We start from the raw sequence: 17,395 nt of genomic DNA, 5'->3' as shown, positions 1-17,395 counted from the left end.
TCTATCAGCGCACTGTCCAAGCTCTCTTGGAGTTTCTTCATTCTTTGCTACTTTGTTCAAAGGAAGAATTTAAAATTAGATACAGCAGATTGGTGGTGGCATAGAGTTCTTGCAGGTGTTTGGCAACTGCTCACAAACTGCATTTTACAGAGTTAATAACTTATCTGTTTATTTAAATCATCAATGTCTTGTGGTGTGTAATGTTAGCAATGTAATGTTAGCATCAAAACCAAAGAAATAAGGTTGCACCGAAAATAGGCACAAAATGCTGGAGTAACTCAGCGGGACAGGCAGCATCTCTGGAGAGAAGGAATGGGTGACGTTTTGGGTCCAAACCCTTCTTCCGACTGAGAGTCAGGGAAGAGGGTGACTAGGGATATGGACGGGTAAGGTGTGTGAAACGACAGATCAGTGCAGACGATGATCAAGAAAATGTAGAATGGTTGATGGTTAGCTGGGGGGAAGGGTGACAACCAGGCGTGCAATCAGCAAAACTAATCAGGAGGACAGTGAAACTAGTCAGAGAGCTAGGGTGGGGGAAGGATGGAGAGAGAGGGAAAGCAAGGGTTACCGCGGTGTATAAACCAGCATCTGCAGTTCCTTCCTACAAATAAGGTTACAACTATCGCAACGGCAACTGTGTGGGATTTTGCTACTTTCTGCTGCCCTGCGGATGTTAAAAGATGACAAGGTAGAAGATATTGTGTGAGGTCACCATGTCACAGCAGATACCTGCGCACCAAATGGAAAGATAAATGGATGGGTGGCAGAAGAAAAACATTTTTTTCTTTCACCTTTCACAAAGTGTTTTTATCCACTTTGCTATCCCAGTGTGTGGATGAATGATAAATGTCAGAGCTGCTCTTTGGCAGATCACGTGGCAGGTTAGATTATCCACTCCATTACCTAGTCGTCTGCCATCAGCTGCTACAGTTGCCTTTGTTAAGATAGTCTTATTTCTCAACACCACTTACCTGGTGGTTGTCAGTGGGATCGCAAAAACTTCCTCACAATTTGATAATAATGCAGACTCGGTAATGAAAACGTTCTGATGGCTTAATTCTCCTGTGCAGTCTTTGCCTTAAGAACATAGTGTTCTTTCTGTAGTAGCCACATTTTGTTAGACGACATAGAAACGGCTATTTCTCCTGTCTGGTCAAGTGAATGACAACATGTAGAGTACAAGATGACACATTATTAGTCATCACAAGGCTCCCCCTCACATCAGTTCATGCTCCCTCATCACAATAACATCCCTATATATTTTAGATCCTATTAAAATTCTCTATAATGAAAACACATATTCTGTTACCTTATGAATTTGGCATTTTTTATATTATAATGGCAAAAGCATTAAAAATGATTTTGTCCACAAAATAACATGTAATCTATCCCCAATAAAAAATAGTCTGAAAGAATGCTGGCCAAGGAATTTGCCTGCTGCAGTTGATGGTATTAAAGTGCCATGCACAACCTCTCTGTAACACTGGTTAGAAAACACTAAACAGAAAGCAAAATCACTTCAATAAGTACTGTTGGGCTTTTTTGGCGCCAATTTCAGGAAAGGCAGACTTTACGAGTCCAATTGGTGCATATCCTCACAGCTCTGACCTCCGGAAACATCTCATAAGAGGACACATTGGACAGGGCTGCCAGCTGTCCCGTATTAACCGGGACATCCCGGCTATTGGGCTAAATTTGGTTGTCCCGTCCGGACTGCCTGTGTCCCGTATTAGGCTCGGGGGGGCACTGTAGGCCTGGACAGTGTAGGCCCAGGGCCGCTGTAGGCCAGGACAATGTAGACTAACGGAGTGTGTTCGCCTAACGGAGGTTGCATAGCAACCCACCTCCCGGCCCGGCAGCCGCCATTGGTGGAGCGGGAGCACGTGGCCGCTGGCTGGGTGAGGTCACGTGGGATGCGGGCGGTGACGTCACCTTTTGTCCCTTATTTGGGAGTTAGAAAGTTGGCACCCCTAATTGGACTCCAAGTGGCATAGTTCAAACTGGAAGAGAGCTACAAGGAATGAGTGTATCCTCTAATGATGGGAAGAGCGTGCAAAGCCCTCCCATGTTTGGGGAACGTGGCTGAGGAGCGGCCTGCCCTCGTTGTTGAAGAACACTGTATGCAGGTGGAGGCATCCTGTGCAAGGACTCTTCCAACAGGAGGATTGCAATAAGGAAGGGACTCGCCCCTCTGGCTGTCCGCACTTCAACAGATCTTACGATGCAGCCACATGCCCCTGGCAGCCCCAAATAGTACGGTCATCCTGACCAGAAGCCAAAGGCTCTCGCCGTGACAAATGCCGTGATGTCAGCAATGCACCAGTAAGCAGCAACATATCATTTGCAGCGGAATTAGTCCCACAAGGTCATGAGTTCCGGTTTCTGAGAGTGAGTGTGGGCCTTGGATTTGTGGGAGCAGTGTGGACACCTTATGTTTATCCTTGAGGTTTTTCTAAGGTCTCAGACGAGGAAGGTGAGAAAGGCCCACATTGACACCTGCAGGATGTGTTGATGAGAAGATAGACACAAAATGCTGGAGTAACTCACCGGGCCAGGCAGCGTCTCTGGAGAAAAGGAATGGGGGATGTTTCAGGTTGAGTCCCTTCTTCAAGAGCAGCTCCATGTGAAGGGCTGGTTCCCGTCTCCTTTGTCAAACATTTTGCTACAGTTTTTTTTAACTAATTTCTCAACAGATAGCAACCACCTTTCTAGCTACGAGGTTTCTTACAACTAAATTTTGAAGGAGAACTTATTTCGAAACCAGCTAGTGGTGCAGCTAGTGGAATCTTAGTTTGAGTCAGTTTACTTGACGTTAGTTTTGCACACTGTTGTGTGGAACTCTGTGCGGGGTACACACTAGGGTTGCCAACTGTCCCGTATTAGCCGGGACATCCTGTATATTGGGCTAAATTGGTTTGTCCCGTATTGGGCCCGAGGGGGGCTGTGGGCCCGGACACTGTAGGCCCGGACACTGTAGGCCCGGAGGCCCGAGCGCCACCAAACGGAGGTTGCCTAGCAACCCGCCTCCCGGCCCGGGCGGCCGCCATAGGTGGAGCAGGAGCACGTGGCCGCTGGCTTGGTGACGTCACCTTTTGTCTCTTATTTGGGAGTGAGAAAGTTGGCCACCCTGGTACACACACTCGTCCTTTCCAGTGATGCTATCGTGGTGCTTTCAGCATTAACCGAAGCTTCTTCCTCTTTGTGTGACCAGCACCTCTTTTGCCGATATGTTGAACCCCCGGAAATGAATATTGGACATTGAACCACTGTTGACTTCGCTTGGGTGAATTAGATGCAGCAAAACAGTGCTGAGATACAAGAACAGCTCACACGTGATAGACTGGGTGATATTAACAACCGGCGCTAACTCCCCCAGAATTAATGCCACTTTAATGCACATTTGGTCGGTGCCATGCAGTTTTTGTCTAATAATATGCAGGAAATTTCTTGACTATTGACTTGTGATTCTCAGATCATACTTTTTAAAGACTCAGTTAAGCAAATATCCGTTCAATGAATGTTAAAGGACTTCCAAATGCGTGGCGTTGTGAACAGAGTTCTAAGCAAGTAAATAGACACAGAGTGCTGAAGTAACTCAGCGGGTCAGACAGCATCTCTGGAGAAATGGAATAGGTGATGTTTCGGGTCGAGACCTTCAAACTGAGCAAGTAGGATGTGCCAAATGTATCTGAAAAAGAATGGGCATGAAATCAGGCAAAGTAATGATTTCACACTTCTATTCTGAGGTAGAAATAAATAAACTTTGAAATAATTCACAATTTGTTGGTGTCAGATTCGTTTACATGTAAATAATGTCAATGGAAGTGTCTGTTTCTGATTTGAACTTCCTCACACCGCACAGTAGCACTGTTTTGGTTTCAAATCTGTTGTAAATTATTGTAAGATGACAATTCCATTGGAACATTCCTCTGGATTTGTGTTTTCTACCAAGCCGTCCCAGTACTGCAGGGAAACCACCCACTATGACTACACAGCCACATGGAATACTTGCCTGACTGACGGCTCTCTCACATCGCTCTGCTTCAATGGCACCACAATTCTGTGCCTGACCTGACGTTTGCACCAGGTTAAAAAGCTGATGTCGCTGTCTGCACACACTCCCATAACAATCTAAGCGGGTGAAGACAGTTTGGGGATTTGACTTTTAATTCACACAAAAAGCTGTCTGAAGTGTGCTTTCTGCTCATTATTGGATGACTTTGCTAAATAACTCTGTGAAATAAATTGCCCATGTTCACTTTCCAAAGAATGCTGCACAGCTGCAAAGTGTTGCATCGAGAGATGGAAAGCAGCTTTGAGATCCCAGATGCAGATTAATGCCAACCCAAGCCTTTGAAAATGTGTACATTTATCAACCGATGGTGCAGTTTTAAGAAAAAAAGTTTCCGTTGTTGTTCAACGTGTAGGGAAAAAAACTGCAGATGCTGGTTAAAATCGATGGTAGACACAAAATGCTGCAGTAACTCAGCGGGTCAAGCAGCTTCTCAGGAGAGAAGGAATGGGTGACGCTTTGGGTCGAGACCCTTCTTCAGACTGATGTCAGGGGAGGGGGCGGGACAAAGTCCTGCAACACCCCTCAGTGTTAAGGCAACCTTTAATTGCGCAATCTCTTCCCCCCCCCGGTGGAGGAGACCGCCAGACATCGGGTCCCTCTCCATACAATCCACCCGCTGAACCAGGAAGTCAAGACTCCCTAGGTAGACACAAAATGCTGGAGTAATTCAGCGGGTCAGGCAGCATCTCTGGATAGAAGGAATAGGTGGCATTTCGGGTCGATACCTTTCTTCAGACTGAAGAAGGGTCTCGACCCGAAATTGCACCTATTCCTTCTATCCAGAGATGTTGCCTGACCCGCTGAGTTACTCCAGCATTTCGTGTCTTTCTTTGGTTTAAAACAGCATCTGCAGTTCCTTCCTATACAATAAAGACTCCCTGCCTGTTTTAAGCAGAAGTGAATTGTGAAACACTAATCAAGTGTCTTCTGAAAGATAGTGATCTATGAGATCAGTGTTTTAATGCTGGTTCTAGGTTCCATTATTATAGACATAAAGATTTTTATTCACAAAATGCTGGAGTAACTCAGCAGGTCAGGCAGCATCTCGGGAGAGAAGGAATGGGTGACGTAAAGATGTGTGAGAAAGGGAAAGATATTTCAATAATTCTGTTGAAGTAACTTGAGAATTAGGCATTCAGTTTTGATATTGCATTTTCCTTCGATGTCAAAGTTACTTAAGGACACATTTGAGTCATAAGTGTCTGAAGTCTTTATTTGGCTCATTGGAAAGTCAAGGACATTTTGGATGTGAAAGGTTATTGTTCCTGAGAGTTGGGAAAATAGTTTGCTGACATTATGGTTTTGCTTTTGTCAACAGTTGGCCAAGTCAACTTCCCTAAAGCTCCCAACACATTCTCCTTCGAAGAAGACAGCAGCAACGATGCTCTATCTCCAGAACAACCCAGAAGTCAGGAATCCCAGGGATCAGAGAGCTTGCTTCCAGAAACAAAGTTCACTGAGTCATCATCACCTCTTGCCACCACTACAATACAGGTAAGTCGAGGCTGCTTTACCTGCAGAGGCATATTAATTTCAAAAATAACATTGATTCATAAACAAAACATCCAAGACTTGCAAGAAAGTACATGGCTTCCTTTGCCTTAATAGTATTATCGTCTCCATTTGTAATGTCATCGGGTTAATGCATTGTGTATACAATAGACCAATGCCACTGGTGGCCTCTGTGGACATGACACACTTCAAGGGCTGGTGCTCAGGATCTAGTCTCCCAGTCCACGGAAGATTGAGGAAGTCCTGGGTACTGCTCTGCTGACAACATAATCCATCTGGCTCTTGCCTTGTGCATTGTAGTATGAGCTAATAATAATGCACTTTAAAATTAACTTTGAGGGGTTTTGTTTATGCATTGTTTCAAGCTGTGCAGCATAAGTTGGGTGGGAAGTCATTCAGAATGAGATTAAGTGCATGGAGCCACATCAGAGCCAAGCTTACATCCCCCCCAGTTTAATAACTGACTATGTGAGAGCTTCCTTTATATTTTGCTTTATATTTTTCCTGGTGGCACTCTATTTATGTTTGAGGTTCATAATATTTTAGTCATAGAGTGATACAGCATGGAAACAGGCCCTTCGGCCCAACTTGCCCACACTGGCCAATATATTCCAGCTACAGCAGTCCAACCTGCCCGTATTTCGTCCTTATACCTCCAAACCTGTCTTATCCATGTACCTGTCTAACTGTTTCGTAAATGTTGGGATAGTCCCTGCCTCAACTACTGTACCTCCTCTGACAGTTTGTTCCATACACCCACCACCATTTGCGTGAAAAAGTTACGCCTCAGATTCCCATTAAATCTTTTCCCCTTCACCTTAAACCTATGTCCTCTGGTCCTCGATTCACCTACTCTGGGCAAGAGACTCTGTGCATCTACCCAATCTATTCCTCTCGGGATTTTATACACCTCTAAAAGATCACCCCTCATTCTCCAAGGAATAGAGTCCCAGCCTACTCAACCTCTCCCTATAGCTCACACCCTCTAGTCCTGGCAACATCCTCATAAATCTTCTCTGTACCCATTCCAGCTTGACAACATCTTTCCTATAACATGGTTTCCAGAACTGAACACAATACTCTAAATACGGTCTCACCAACATCTTGTGCAACTGCAACATGACCTCCCAACTTTTATACTCAATACTCTGACTGATGAAGGCCAGTGACCCAAAATACTTTTTGACCACCCGATCTACCTGCGACTCCACCTTCAAGCAACCATGCACCTGCACTCCTAGATCCCTCTGCTCTACAACACTCCCCAGAGCCCTATCATTCACAGTTTTGATGCTCTCATGCTAAATACTGCACCTTTCAAAGGATTAGTGGCACTTTTGCTGGAGAAATGTGCTCTTTGTCTGATAGGAGAAGCAGGTAAGGCCACATGAGTTGCTATGATTCATGATTACTAATGCGTTTCGGTGATCTTTAAATTATGTGATGCGATGATACTTTATTGTCACATGTGCTTAGATACAGTGAAATTCTTTGTTCCAAATGGTAGGGTGCCGACAAAGTTACAAAGGTATTCATTATAGGTCTGATGGATCCTCTTTGTTCTCAGCCCCCCCCCCCCCCAGGCATGGTCCCTCTTGGTTCTCTCGGCGGCCCTCCCCTACCTGGTCCCTCTCCATTCTCGGCGGTTCCTGTATGCCAGGCCCATCTTTGTTCCATAATTTATAGTCCCTCTATTAATGCCCTGCAGATGACAGGACTCTCATAAAGCTCCACATCCCTTCTGTAATGGGATAACTCAATATTCCAAATGCAGCCTTAACCAAATTCCTATAAAGCTGCAACGAGACTTCCTAAATAGACACAAAATGCTGGAGTGACTCAGCGGGTCAGGCAGCATCTCTGGATAGAAGGAATGGGTGACGTTTCAGGTCGAGACCCTTCTTCAGACCCAAAACGTTCTCTCCAGAGATGCTGCGTGTCCCGCTGAGTTACTCCAGCATTTTGTGTCTATCTTCGACGTAAATCAGCACCTGCAGTTCCTTCCTACACATGGCTTCCTCACTTTTATACTCAGTGCCCTGAGCAGTGAGAGCTTGTATGTTGGCTTTTACCACTCTATCTACTTGTGTGGCCACTTTCATGGAGTTATGGACATGGACCCCACATCAGTGTTGTTGATGGTCCTGCCGTTAGCTCATACTTTCTCTTTGCATTCGATTTCCCAAATTGCAACACCACGCACTTGTTCAGATTAAACTCCATCTGCCATTTCTTCAGACCTTTCTGCAGCTGATCTATATCCAGCTGTGCATGTTGATGCCCTTCCGCAAACTCTCTACAACTCCGGCAATATTGGTGTCATCTGCACACTTTTAACCATTCCATCTACATTTACATCCGAGTTGTTTATCTGATACAGGATTTGTCCCCCTCTAGTGGCCAGAAAGGCTGCTCTATGCTGCAACACTGCACATTTTCTTTGATCCAAAGTATCATTTAAATAACTAACTATTTATTGAGCCATTGCCCTTCACTCTGTTACCAGTACATGCAGAATTGTTATCGTTCAATCAGCATACACGACAGGACATCCTTTGTAGACACAAAATGCTGGAGTCACTTAGCGGGTCAGGCAGCATCTCGGGAGAGAAGGAATGGGTTACGTTTCGTCAGGGTAGGGGTGGGACATTCGACAATGCCCCCCCCCCCCCCTGACATCAGTCTGAAGAAGGGTCTCGACCCGAAACGTCACCCATTCCTTCTCTCCCGAGATGCTGCCTGACCCGCTGAGTTACTCCAGCATTTTGTGTCTCGCTTCGATTTAAACCAGCATCTGCAGTTTTTTTCCTACACCTTTTTTTCATATAGGACATCCTTTGCCTGTTTTATGGTATTTTGTAGCAAGGTTTTCTCGCTCAGGATGCTTTGAGAAGATAGAGCAGGTAAACTGCTGACCTGTAATCATAAGAAAGTACAAATAAAGGTTCAAGATTCAAGATTTCATTTAATTGTCACATTTACCAATTAAGATACTGTGAAATTTGAGTTACCTTACAGCCATACTAAGTAAAAAGCAACTAAGTAAAAAGCAACACAGCCACATAAAATAAAATTTAACAGGAGCATCCCTCACTGTGATGGAAGATAATAAAGTTCAAGCATCTTCCTCTTTGTTCACCCGCGGTTGGGGCTGTTGAACCGTCCGCAGTCACCGCTGCCGAATGTCCAGGCCCTCACGTCGGGATGATTGAATTCCCACGTCGGGACGGATTGAAACTCTCCGCGGCATGGAGCTCCCGAGTCGGCCTCTTCTTACCCGAGACCGCAGGCTTCCCTATGTTAAAGTCCACAGGCCCCGCGGTTGGAGCTCTCCACATGAGTCGATCCTCGGTAAAGGATCGCAGCTCCCGATGTTAAGCTCCCGATGTTAAACTCCCGATCTCAAAGCATTCACTGAAAACTATAGTACTGTGATCAGGCCATTCACTGGAACTGAATCCCATACAATACCAAAGTGAGAAAGGAAATATTTAAACCAGAGAAGGAACGCTAAACTGAGGAAAGCTTGGAAAATTTTATGCGTATAAAGGAGACAACTGAGAAATTATTTTGTAGAAGCATGTGGCAATGATTCACTATGTGGGAAAAATAAAAATGCATAAATGTCTTGACTAATCTTCTGGAATTTTTTTGAGGATGTGACAAGTAAAATGGATGAAGGAGAGCCAGTGGATGTAGTGTATCTGGACTTTCAGAAAGCCTTTGATAAGGTCCCACACAGGAGATTAGTGGACAGAATTAGAGCACATGGTATTGGGGGTAGGGTAATGACATGTATAGAGAACTGGTTAGCAGACAGGAAATGAAGAGTAGGAACAAACGGGTCCCTGTCAGAATGGCAGGCAGTGGCGAGTGGAGTGCCGCAAGGCTCGGTGCTGGGGCCGCAAATATTTACAATATATTTATGATTTAGATGATGGAATTAAAAGTAACACGAGCAGATTTGCAGATGACACAAAGCTGGGTGGCAGTGTGAACTGCGAAGAGGATGCTAGGAGGTTGCAGGATGACTTGGACAGGTTGAGTGAGTGGGCAGATGCATGGCAGATGCAGTATAATGTTGATAAATGTGAGGTTATTCACTTTGGCTGCAAGAACAAGGAGAAGGATTATTATCTCAATGGTGTCAGGTTAGGTAAGGGGGAAGTGCAGCGAGACCTGGGCGTCCTTGTACACCGGTCACTGAAAGTAAGCATGCAGATACAGCAGCCAATGAAGAAAGCTAATTGCATGTTGGCCTTCATAACGAGAGGATTTGAGTATAGGAGTAAAGAGGTCCTTCTGCAGTTGTACATGGCCTTGGTGAGACCACATCTGGACTATTGTGTGCAGTTTTGGTCTCCTAATTTGAGGAAGGACATCCTTGCTTTTGAGGGAGTGCAGCATAGGTTCACGAGGTTAATCTCCAGAATGGCGGGACTGCCATATGAGGAAAGATTGAAAAGACTAGGCTTGTATTCACTGGAGTTTAGAAGGATGAGAGGGGATCTTATAGAGACGTATAAATTTGTAAAAGGACTGGACAAGCGAGATGCAGGAAAAATGTTCCCAATATTGGGAGAGTCCAGAACCAGGGGCCACAGTCTAAGAATAAAAGGGAGCCCATTTAAAACTGAGATGAGAAAAAGCTTTCTCACCCAGAGAGATGTGAATTTGTGGAATTCTCTGCCACAGAAGGTAGTGGAGGCCAAGTCACTGGATGAATTTAAAGGAGGGTTAGATGGAGCTCTTGTGGCTAGCGGAATCAAGGGGTATGGGGAGAAGGCAGGCACAGGTTACTGATTGTAGATGATCAGCCATGATCACAATGAATGGTGGTGCTGGCTCAAAGGGCCAAATGACATCCTCCTGCACCTATTTTCTATGTTTTCTACTAGCCTATTGTTCTAGGGTTTTTTTTAAAGTAGATTGTAGATGTTCAGTACATTCTGGATATAGGAGCTCACGTGAACTGAACAAACCAGAGACGTTTGTGACTTTGATTTTAAGTAAGATTTTTGAGAATCCTGTTGAAACTAATTCTCAGATTTCGCTGGGGTAAGTGACTCCATTGGGCAAAGGTCCAGGTATCATAGTACTGGACAGCTTTGGAACTGAAAATATGAGAGTGTTTCACGAAGCAAGTAGGTACACGTTGAATTTGCATGGAAGCTTTCCTAGCATGTGTCTGGCGGAACCCCAGTGGAACGCATTCATGCAGAGGGATTGTTCCATGTTGTGTTACTCTCCCTCCAGACTTGCACTGCAGATTGCTGCAGGTTTCCATCACATCTGGAATTTATTTAGACTGTTGTGTTTGAATGTTAAAATCTGTAGGGTGTAGGTGGAAGGGATAAACACTTGGACGGCCACTATTTAATGCAAGTGTGATTAATTTTAAAACTTAAAATCATGCAATGAGGCTCTGGAAGAAGGAACTGGGTCGCTGTTAGATAGGCCCAGAATTTGTAGGGGTAGGTGATCTGACTTGTGCCCCGGTTGTGAGATTGTTTTCCTCTTTGATCTTTGGTGCTGAGCTGGTGGCATACCAGGAATCTCCGTGTCTGAAGAGAACCAACGTTTACCTTCACAACCAGTGAAGTATTGGGTAGGGAAAGACATGGAGCAATGGAGAAGGGAAAAAGGTGACTCTGATCCATTGGACATAAATAGTTATAAATGAATCAGTTTGCAATGTTTATAAGCAAATGTCACATCCCCAGATAAAGTTTGCATGTAACATTATGTATCCATATTTCTCAGACACCAAGTGACTGGGCATTTCTGAGTATGAGAGTCTTGACCTGAAACGTTACCTATTCCTTTTCTCCAGAGATGCTGCCTGACCTGCTGTGTTACTCCAGCATGTTGTGTCCAACTTGGGCATTTCATAAACTTGTGTAAAATCTGTATCCATTGGGATTTGAGCAGCACTGTATGAATATTTTCTGTATTGTGTTTACGTTCAGTAAATTAGCATTATTATTACCCAATGATGACTACTACACTGTCCAGTGTTGTTTCTTGAGAGATTGCTGACCGACGGTGACAGATTGTTAACTGGCAGTGTTATTGGTTGCATTTGTTTGAACATGGATGTAAAACCATCTGAGAAGATGGATGGCTCCAGCAGGCTGAAAACTTCAATTACGTCTACTCACCCACACCCCGATCCGTGACCATATCACCCCCGTCCTTTATAAACTCCACTGGCTCCCCATCCCCCAGAGAATCCAGTACAAAATCCTCCTCATAACCTACAAAGCCCTCCATAACCTGGCCCCATCCTACCTGATCGACCTCCTCCACAGGCACACTCCCACTCTGCCGCTGCCAATCTCCTATCCCCCCACATCCGGACTAAACTCAGATCCTGGGGGGACAGGGCTTTCTCCATCGCTGCTCCCACCCTATGGAACTCACTACCCCAAACCGTTAGAGACTCCCCCACACTCACCACATTCAAATCATCGCTGAAGTCTCACCTGTTCAGTACTGCCTTCAACCACTGAAGGTCACCTCACCTTCTGTCTCCTTTCTCTGTTCATTTATTTATTTACTTATTTATCTATTTATTCATTTCCCTATGTTCTCAAAATCTCTGTAAAGCTTCTTTGAATATATGAAAAGCGCTATATAAATAAAATGTATTATTATTATTATTATTATTACATTTGATAATTTGAAGACAATTTTCAAAACTATTTGCCAAGTCAAAAGGCCCTTGCTGTTCACCTGTTTGATCATTCAACTGGAAATGATGACGAAGCAGTCATGAGGTGAAATTGTCAGGAAGTTAAAGATACTCCAAGTGTATGGACAGAGGTTGTGCAAATGGTCACTGGACATCTTGGCAAGGTGCCTATTTTCCAGCCATTTGCAGATATCACAAGAAACAAGACTTTCCAATTCTTCTGATCGCACATACGAACATAAGCAACAGAATCATAAGTGAGCATTTGGTCCAACTTGCCTTTTCCACCATTCGTTATGATCATGGCTGAGCATCATTCCTCAGCACCATTTCCCCATATTCATTTAAAATAAATCAATATCTGTCATGAAAATACTTTCTGACTGAGCCACAGAGACTCTTGGGTAGAGAATTTCAAAGATTTATTGTGGGTGCAGAAACCTGTCCTCATCCATGTCTAGTCGGCTGCCTGCTTATTTTGTGACTGTGACCTGTGAGTTTCTAAGGGAAACATTCATCTCCCTTATCAAAACTTCTGAGAATGTTGTACAATTCAGTAACATGACCTCCCATACAATGCCCACCCTGCTTTCTCTCACCCACGTGAAAATCCCACAGTCCAGGGAGTCAATCAGATAATCCCTCTGCCATGACGGTGTAGAGTGGCACGGCACAGAAACAGACCCATCGGCCCTCGATGGCCGTGCCAACCTTTATGCCCATCTACACCAATTCCACTTGTCTGCATTGCAACCACAGCCTTGCCCTGCTTAATTAAAAATCTGTCTCAATGTAACAATTGTATCTGATTCCACCATCTCCTCTGACAGACTCCCAGGTATCTATCTCGTTGTGTAAAACAATACTTACCTCTCGCAACCTATTTCCAGCTCCTTCCTTGTTCCTTAAAATGATACCCTTTTCATTTTGATACCCCTAGGATGGGGAAAACAGGGTTTGACTGTCTAGACTCACTCTTCCTCCCATAATAGTCAGAGTCTTACAGTGGGAAACAGGCCCTTCGGCCCAAATTGCTCACGCCGGTCAACATGTCCCATCTGCACTAGTCCCACCTACCTGCCTTTGGCCCATACCCCTCTAAACCTGTCCTATCCATGTACCTGTCTAAATGTTTGTTAATCTTACATAATTCCACCATGTCGCCGCTCAGCCTCCTTCACTCCAGGGAAAGCATGCCCAGCCTGTCCAATCTGTCCCATCATTTAACCTCCAATCCAGGCAACGACCCAGTGAATTTCCTCTGCACAAAATGCTGGAGTAACTCAACGGGACAGGCAGCATCTCTGGAGAGAAGGAATGGGTGATGTTTTGAGTCGAGAACCTTCTTCAGACCCGAAACGTTACCCATGCCTTCTCTCCAGAGATGATGCCTGTCCCGCTGAGTTACTCCAACTTTTTGTGTGTATCTTCGGTTTAAACCAGCATCTGCAGTTCCTCCCTACACAATTTCCTCTCCACTCTCTCCAATGGATTCATATCATATCATATATATACAGCCGGAAACAGGCCTTTTCGGCCCTCCAAGTCCGTGCCGCCCAGCGATCCCCATACTTTAACACTATCCTACACCCACTAGGGACAATTTTTACATTTACCCAGCCAATTAACCTACATACCCGTACGTCTTTGGAGTGTGGGAGGAAACCGAAGATCTCGGAGAAAACCCACGCAGGTCACGGGGAGAACGTACAAACTCCTTACAGTGCAGCACCCGTAGTCAGGATCGAACCTGAGTCTCCGGCGCTGCATTCGCTGTAAAGCAGCAACTCTACCGCTGCGCTACCGTGCCGCCCCCATTTCTATGATTCACACCATTTCTATCCCAAACATATCCATCCATTGGTTGGAAGACTGAGTGCTTGGCGGGGGTTGTTTAGAAGTACATTTATTTGTGAGGTTCAAAAGGAGGTTTACAAAGGATGTGTTTTCTTAAGCCTGCAACATCAACCTGTAATTGTTTCTCAGAGACCATTGAAACAGGGAAGAATAAGAGGGATGAACAGGACAATAGGGGAAAAAAGCAAATGAAATCAGGCAAGGATAAAAAATTCTTCTGGAAGAGAAGCAGAACTGGGAGAGAAGCAGGTGCAGCGGTAGAGTTGCTGCCTCACAGCACCAGAGATTGTGGTTCGCTCCTAACTAAGGGTGCTGTCTGCATGGACGTTCTCCCCGTGACCTGCGTGGGTTTTCTTCGGGAGTTCCGTATTCCTCCCATACTACAAAGACGTTTGCAGGCTAATTGGCTTGGTAGAATTGTACATGGTCCCTAGTGTGTATAGGATAGTATTAGTGTGCGGGGATCGCTGGTTGGCATGGACCCGGTGGGCCGAGGGGCCTGTTGCCACGTTGTATCTCTAAACTAAACTGAACTGAACTAAACAGTTTTCATGCATATGTTCCACGTTCATTTATAACTTACTATTATCCTTAATATTAGCAGTCCTAGGTATAGCAGTCCTGGCCGTTGGCTGGTGAATCTGTGGAATTCTCTGCCACAGAGGGTAGTTGAGGCCAGTTCATTGGCTATATTTAAGAGGGAGTTAGATGTGGCCCTTGTGGCTAAAGGGATCAGGGGGTATGGAGAGAAGGCAGGTACAGGATACTGAGTTGGATGATCAGCCATGATCATATTGAATGGCGATGCAGGCTCGAAGGGCCGAATGGCCTACTCCTGCACCTATTTTCTATGTTTCTATGTATGTTATTGATGAAACACAATTCAGGCTTTAAAGTCTTTGAAATGCTCATTGATGGAGCTATTCCAGAAAAAGATTTTTAAAATAAAATGAGAACTGCAGATGGTGTGCCAACATGAGAACTTCTCGTGATATGTGAGCAAGTGTCTTCTATGTTTGTGTGCATGTGCGTGCACATGTTTGTGTACCTGCACCTGCACATATTTGCATTTTTGTGCACACTCAAGTTTCAGGATAAAACAACCTGCAATGCTGAGTATTTAAGAATTTCACTGTAAATTCTTCAATATGCTGTGTTGATGGCTTATACATAGTACATGGAACATAACTTTAGCCCTATTCCCTTCAGATTCCTCATGCACATGATCTGCTAACAAACGGAGTCCAGACATGTTGGTTGGAATCCAAAGGAGCGCAAAACATTTCTGAACATCATTTGCATGTTCTTCATTAGCCCGTGCCTGCCTTGTGGAAGACACAATCTATTCTTGCAGTAGCAAGCATTCACAAGTCCAATGAGCGGAGTTACAGTGCAACTTAAAGGCGAACTGCCTGAACAAGACCCAATCTGTGGAGCCTTGTGCTTAGGGTTGCCAACTTCCTCACTCCAAAAGAAGGGACAAAGGGTGAAGTCACCGCCCCATGTGATCTCACCCAGCCAGCGGCCACGTGCTCCCGCTCCACCAATGGCGGCCACCATTGGTGGAGCGGGAGCACGTGGCCGCTGGCTGGGTGAGATCACGTGGGGCGCAGGGCCGTGATGTCACCTTGTCCCGTATTTGGGAATGAGGAAGTTGGCAACCCCAGTGGATATAAAATACCCTTATATTTCTGATGTAATTCTAGCAAATCTCCTTTGCACATTCTTTGATGCCTTTATATCTTGTTGATGATTATAGCAACCAGAAATGTGCAGAGTACTCAAAGTGAATTCTAACCAATATTAGATCCGTTTCACATAATTCTTCTACTCCTGAATTCCCGCTCTCCATATAAAAATACTTGGTGAGCACCTTTCTGCGGCGTTGTTGTGACTTTTAGTGATTGTTGTATTTGTTGTACTCCACTTCCTTTGTTCGACTGCCTCACCAGACTCTCATCAAAGAAATACATTTACCACACTTTTTTTGCCCATTACTTATGTATTCCGTGAACTTATTAAAGTCCTTTAGTTTAGAGATACAGTGCGGAAACAGGCCCTTCGGCCCACTGAGTCCATGCTGACCAGCGATCCCCGTTTATTAACACTATCCTACACCCACTAGGGACAATTTTTACATTTTACCAAGCCAATTAACCTACATACCTGTATGTCTTTGGAGTGTGGGAGGAAACCAAAGATCTCGGAGAAAACCCGCGCGGTCACGGGGAGAACGTACAAACTCTGTACAGTACAGCACCTGTAGTCAGGATCAATAGACAATAGACAATAGGTGCAGGAGTAGGCCATTCAGCCCTTCGAGCCAGCACCGCCATTCAATGCGATCATGGCTGATCACTCTCAATCAGTACCCCGTTCCTGCCTTCTCCCCATACCCCCTCACTCCGCTATCCTTAAGAGCTCTATCCAGCTCTCTCTTGAAAGCATCCAACGAACTGGCCTCCACTGCCTTCTGAGGCAGAGAATTCCACACCTTCACCACCCTCTGACTGAAAAAGTTCTTTTTCGAACCCGGACCTCCGGCGCTGCATTTTGTTGCAGTCTTCTTCGGTATATTTAGAAGTTGTGCTCTAGATTACAGAGTCTAAATGGTTAATGTGCATTGGGAACAGCAGTGGTCCCAGCACTGATCCTTGTGGAACATCATCTTCCACTCCAAGGAGCTGTCCTTTGGTCCCACTTTCTGATTTCACTCCAGAACACCTCACTGCCCATTCTGCTTCTTAACTCCTGACTCTGCATTCTCTGACGTGCATTGATCTATGATGGAACAACACTAACAACAGCTTATTGATCTAGATAGATAACCTCCACTCCATTCCCTGTTTCCTCCTCAAAACATTTAACAAGATTGGGCAAATAAGTTTTATATTGTTTAAAACTATACTGTGTTCATTAAACGTTTCATTACAAGTTGTTCCTCTGTTCTCTCATGCAATCACTTTTCCCATTACTGATTTATTTTAAGATGACTGGTCTATGGTTTCCTGGACTTGTTCTCTGCCCCTTTCCCCAGCGTAGGTATTACATTAGTTATCTGAGACCCCACTGGCAAGGCACCTTCTTCTAATAAACTATTAAATATGTGTGGTCACATTGTGTCGGCACCAGTTTATTTTTAAATTACTTGGATGCAATCCATCTGGACCAGGGAATAACAGTTCTTGAGTTTATTTAATTTTTTTAATGTAATATTACTATTTAAAATATACTTATTTTATTACTCATCTCAC

The 17,395-nt window shown here is 44.7% G+C and overlaps 1 protein-coding gene across 1 annotated transcript in view; it reads left to right on the top strand.

Annotated features, from left to right (window-relative positions):
• The window catches only part of myocd (myocardin), an 89,944-nt gene that overhangs the window by 43,976 nt on the left and 28,573 nt on the right, over window positions 1-17,395 (top strand). The window contains exon 6 of the mRNA XM_078401814.1: window positions 5,397-5,572. Coding sequence (XP_078257940.1) covers window positions 5,397-5,572 — 176 coding nt within the window. The remainder of the gene's footprint in view (window positions 1-5,396; window positions 5,573-17,395) is intronic.

The sequence above is a fragment of the Rhinoraja longicauda genome, chromosome 6, assembly GCF_053455715.1.
Source record: "Rhinoraja longicauda isolate Sanriku21f chromosome 6, sRhiLon1.1, whole genome shotgun sequence".
Taxonomy (NCBI): domain Eukaryota; kingdom Metazoa; phylum Chordata; class Chondrichthyes; order Rajiformes; family Arhynchobatidae; genus Rhinoraja; species Rhinoraja longicauda.
The sequence above is the reverse complement of the archived record's forward strand: the minus strand, read 5'-3'. Positions and strand labels throughout refer to the sequence as shown.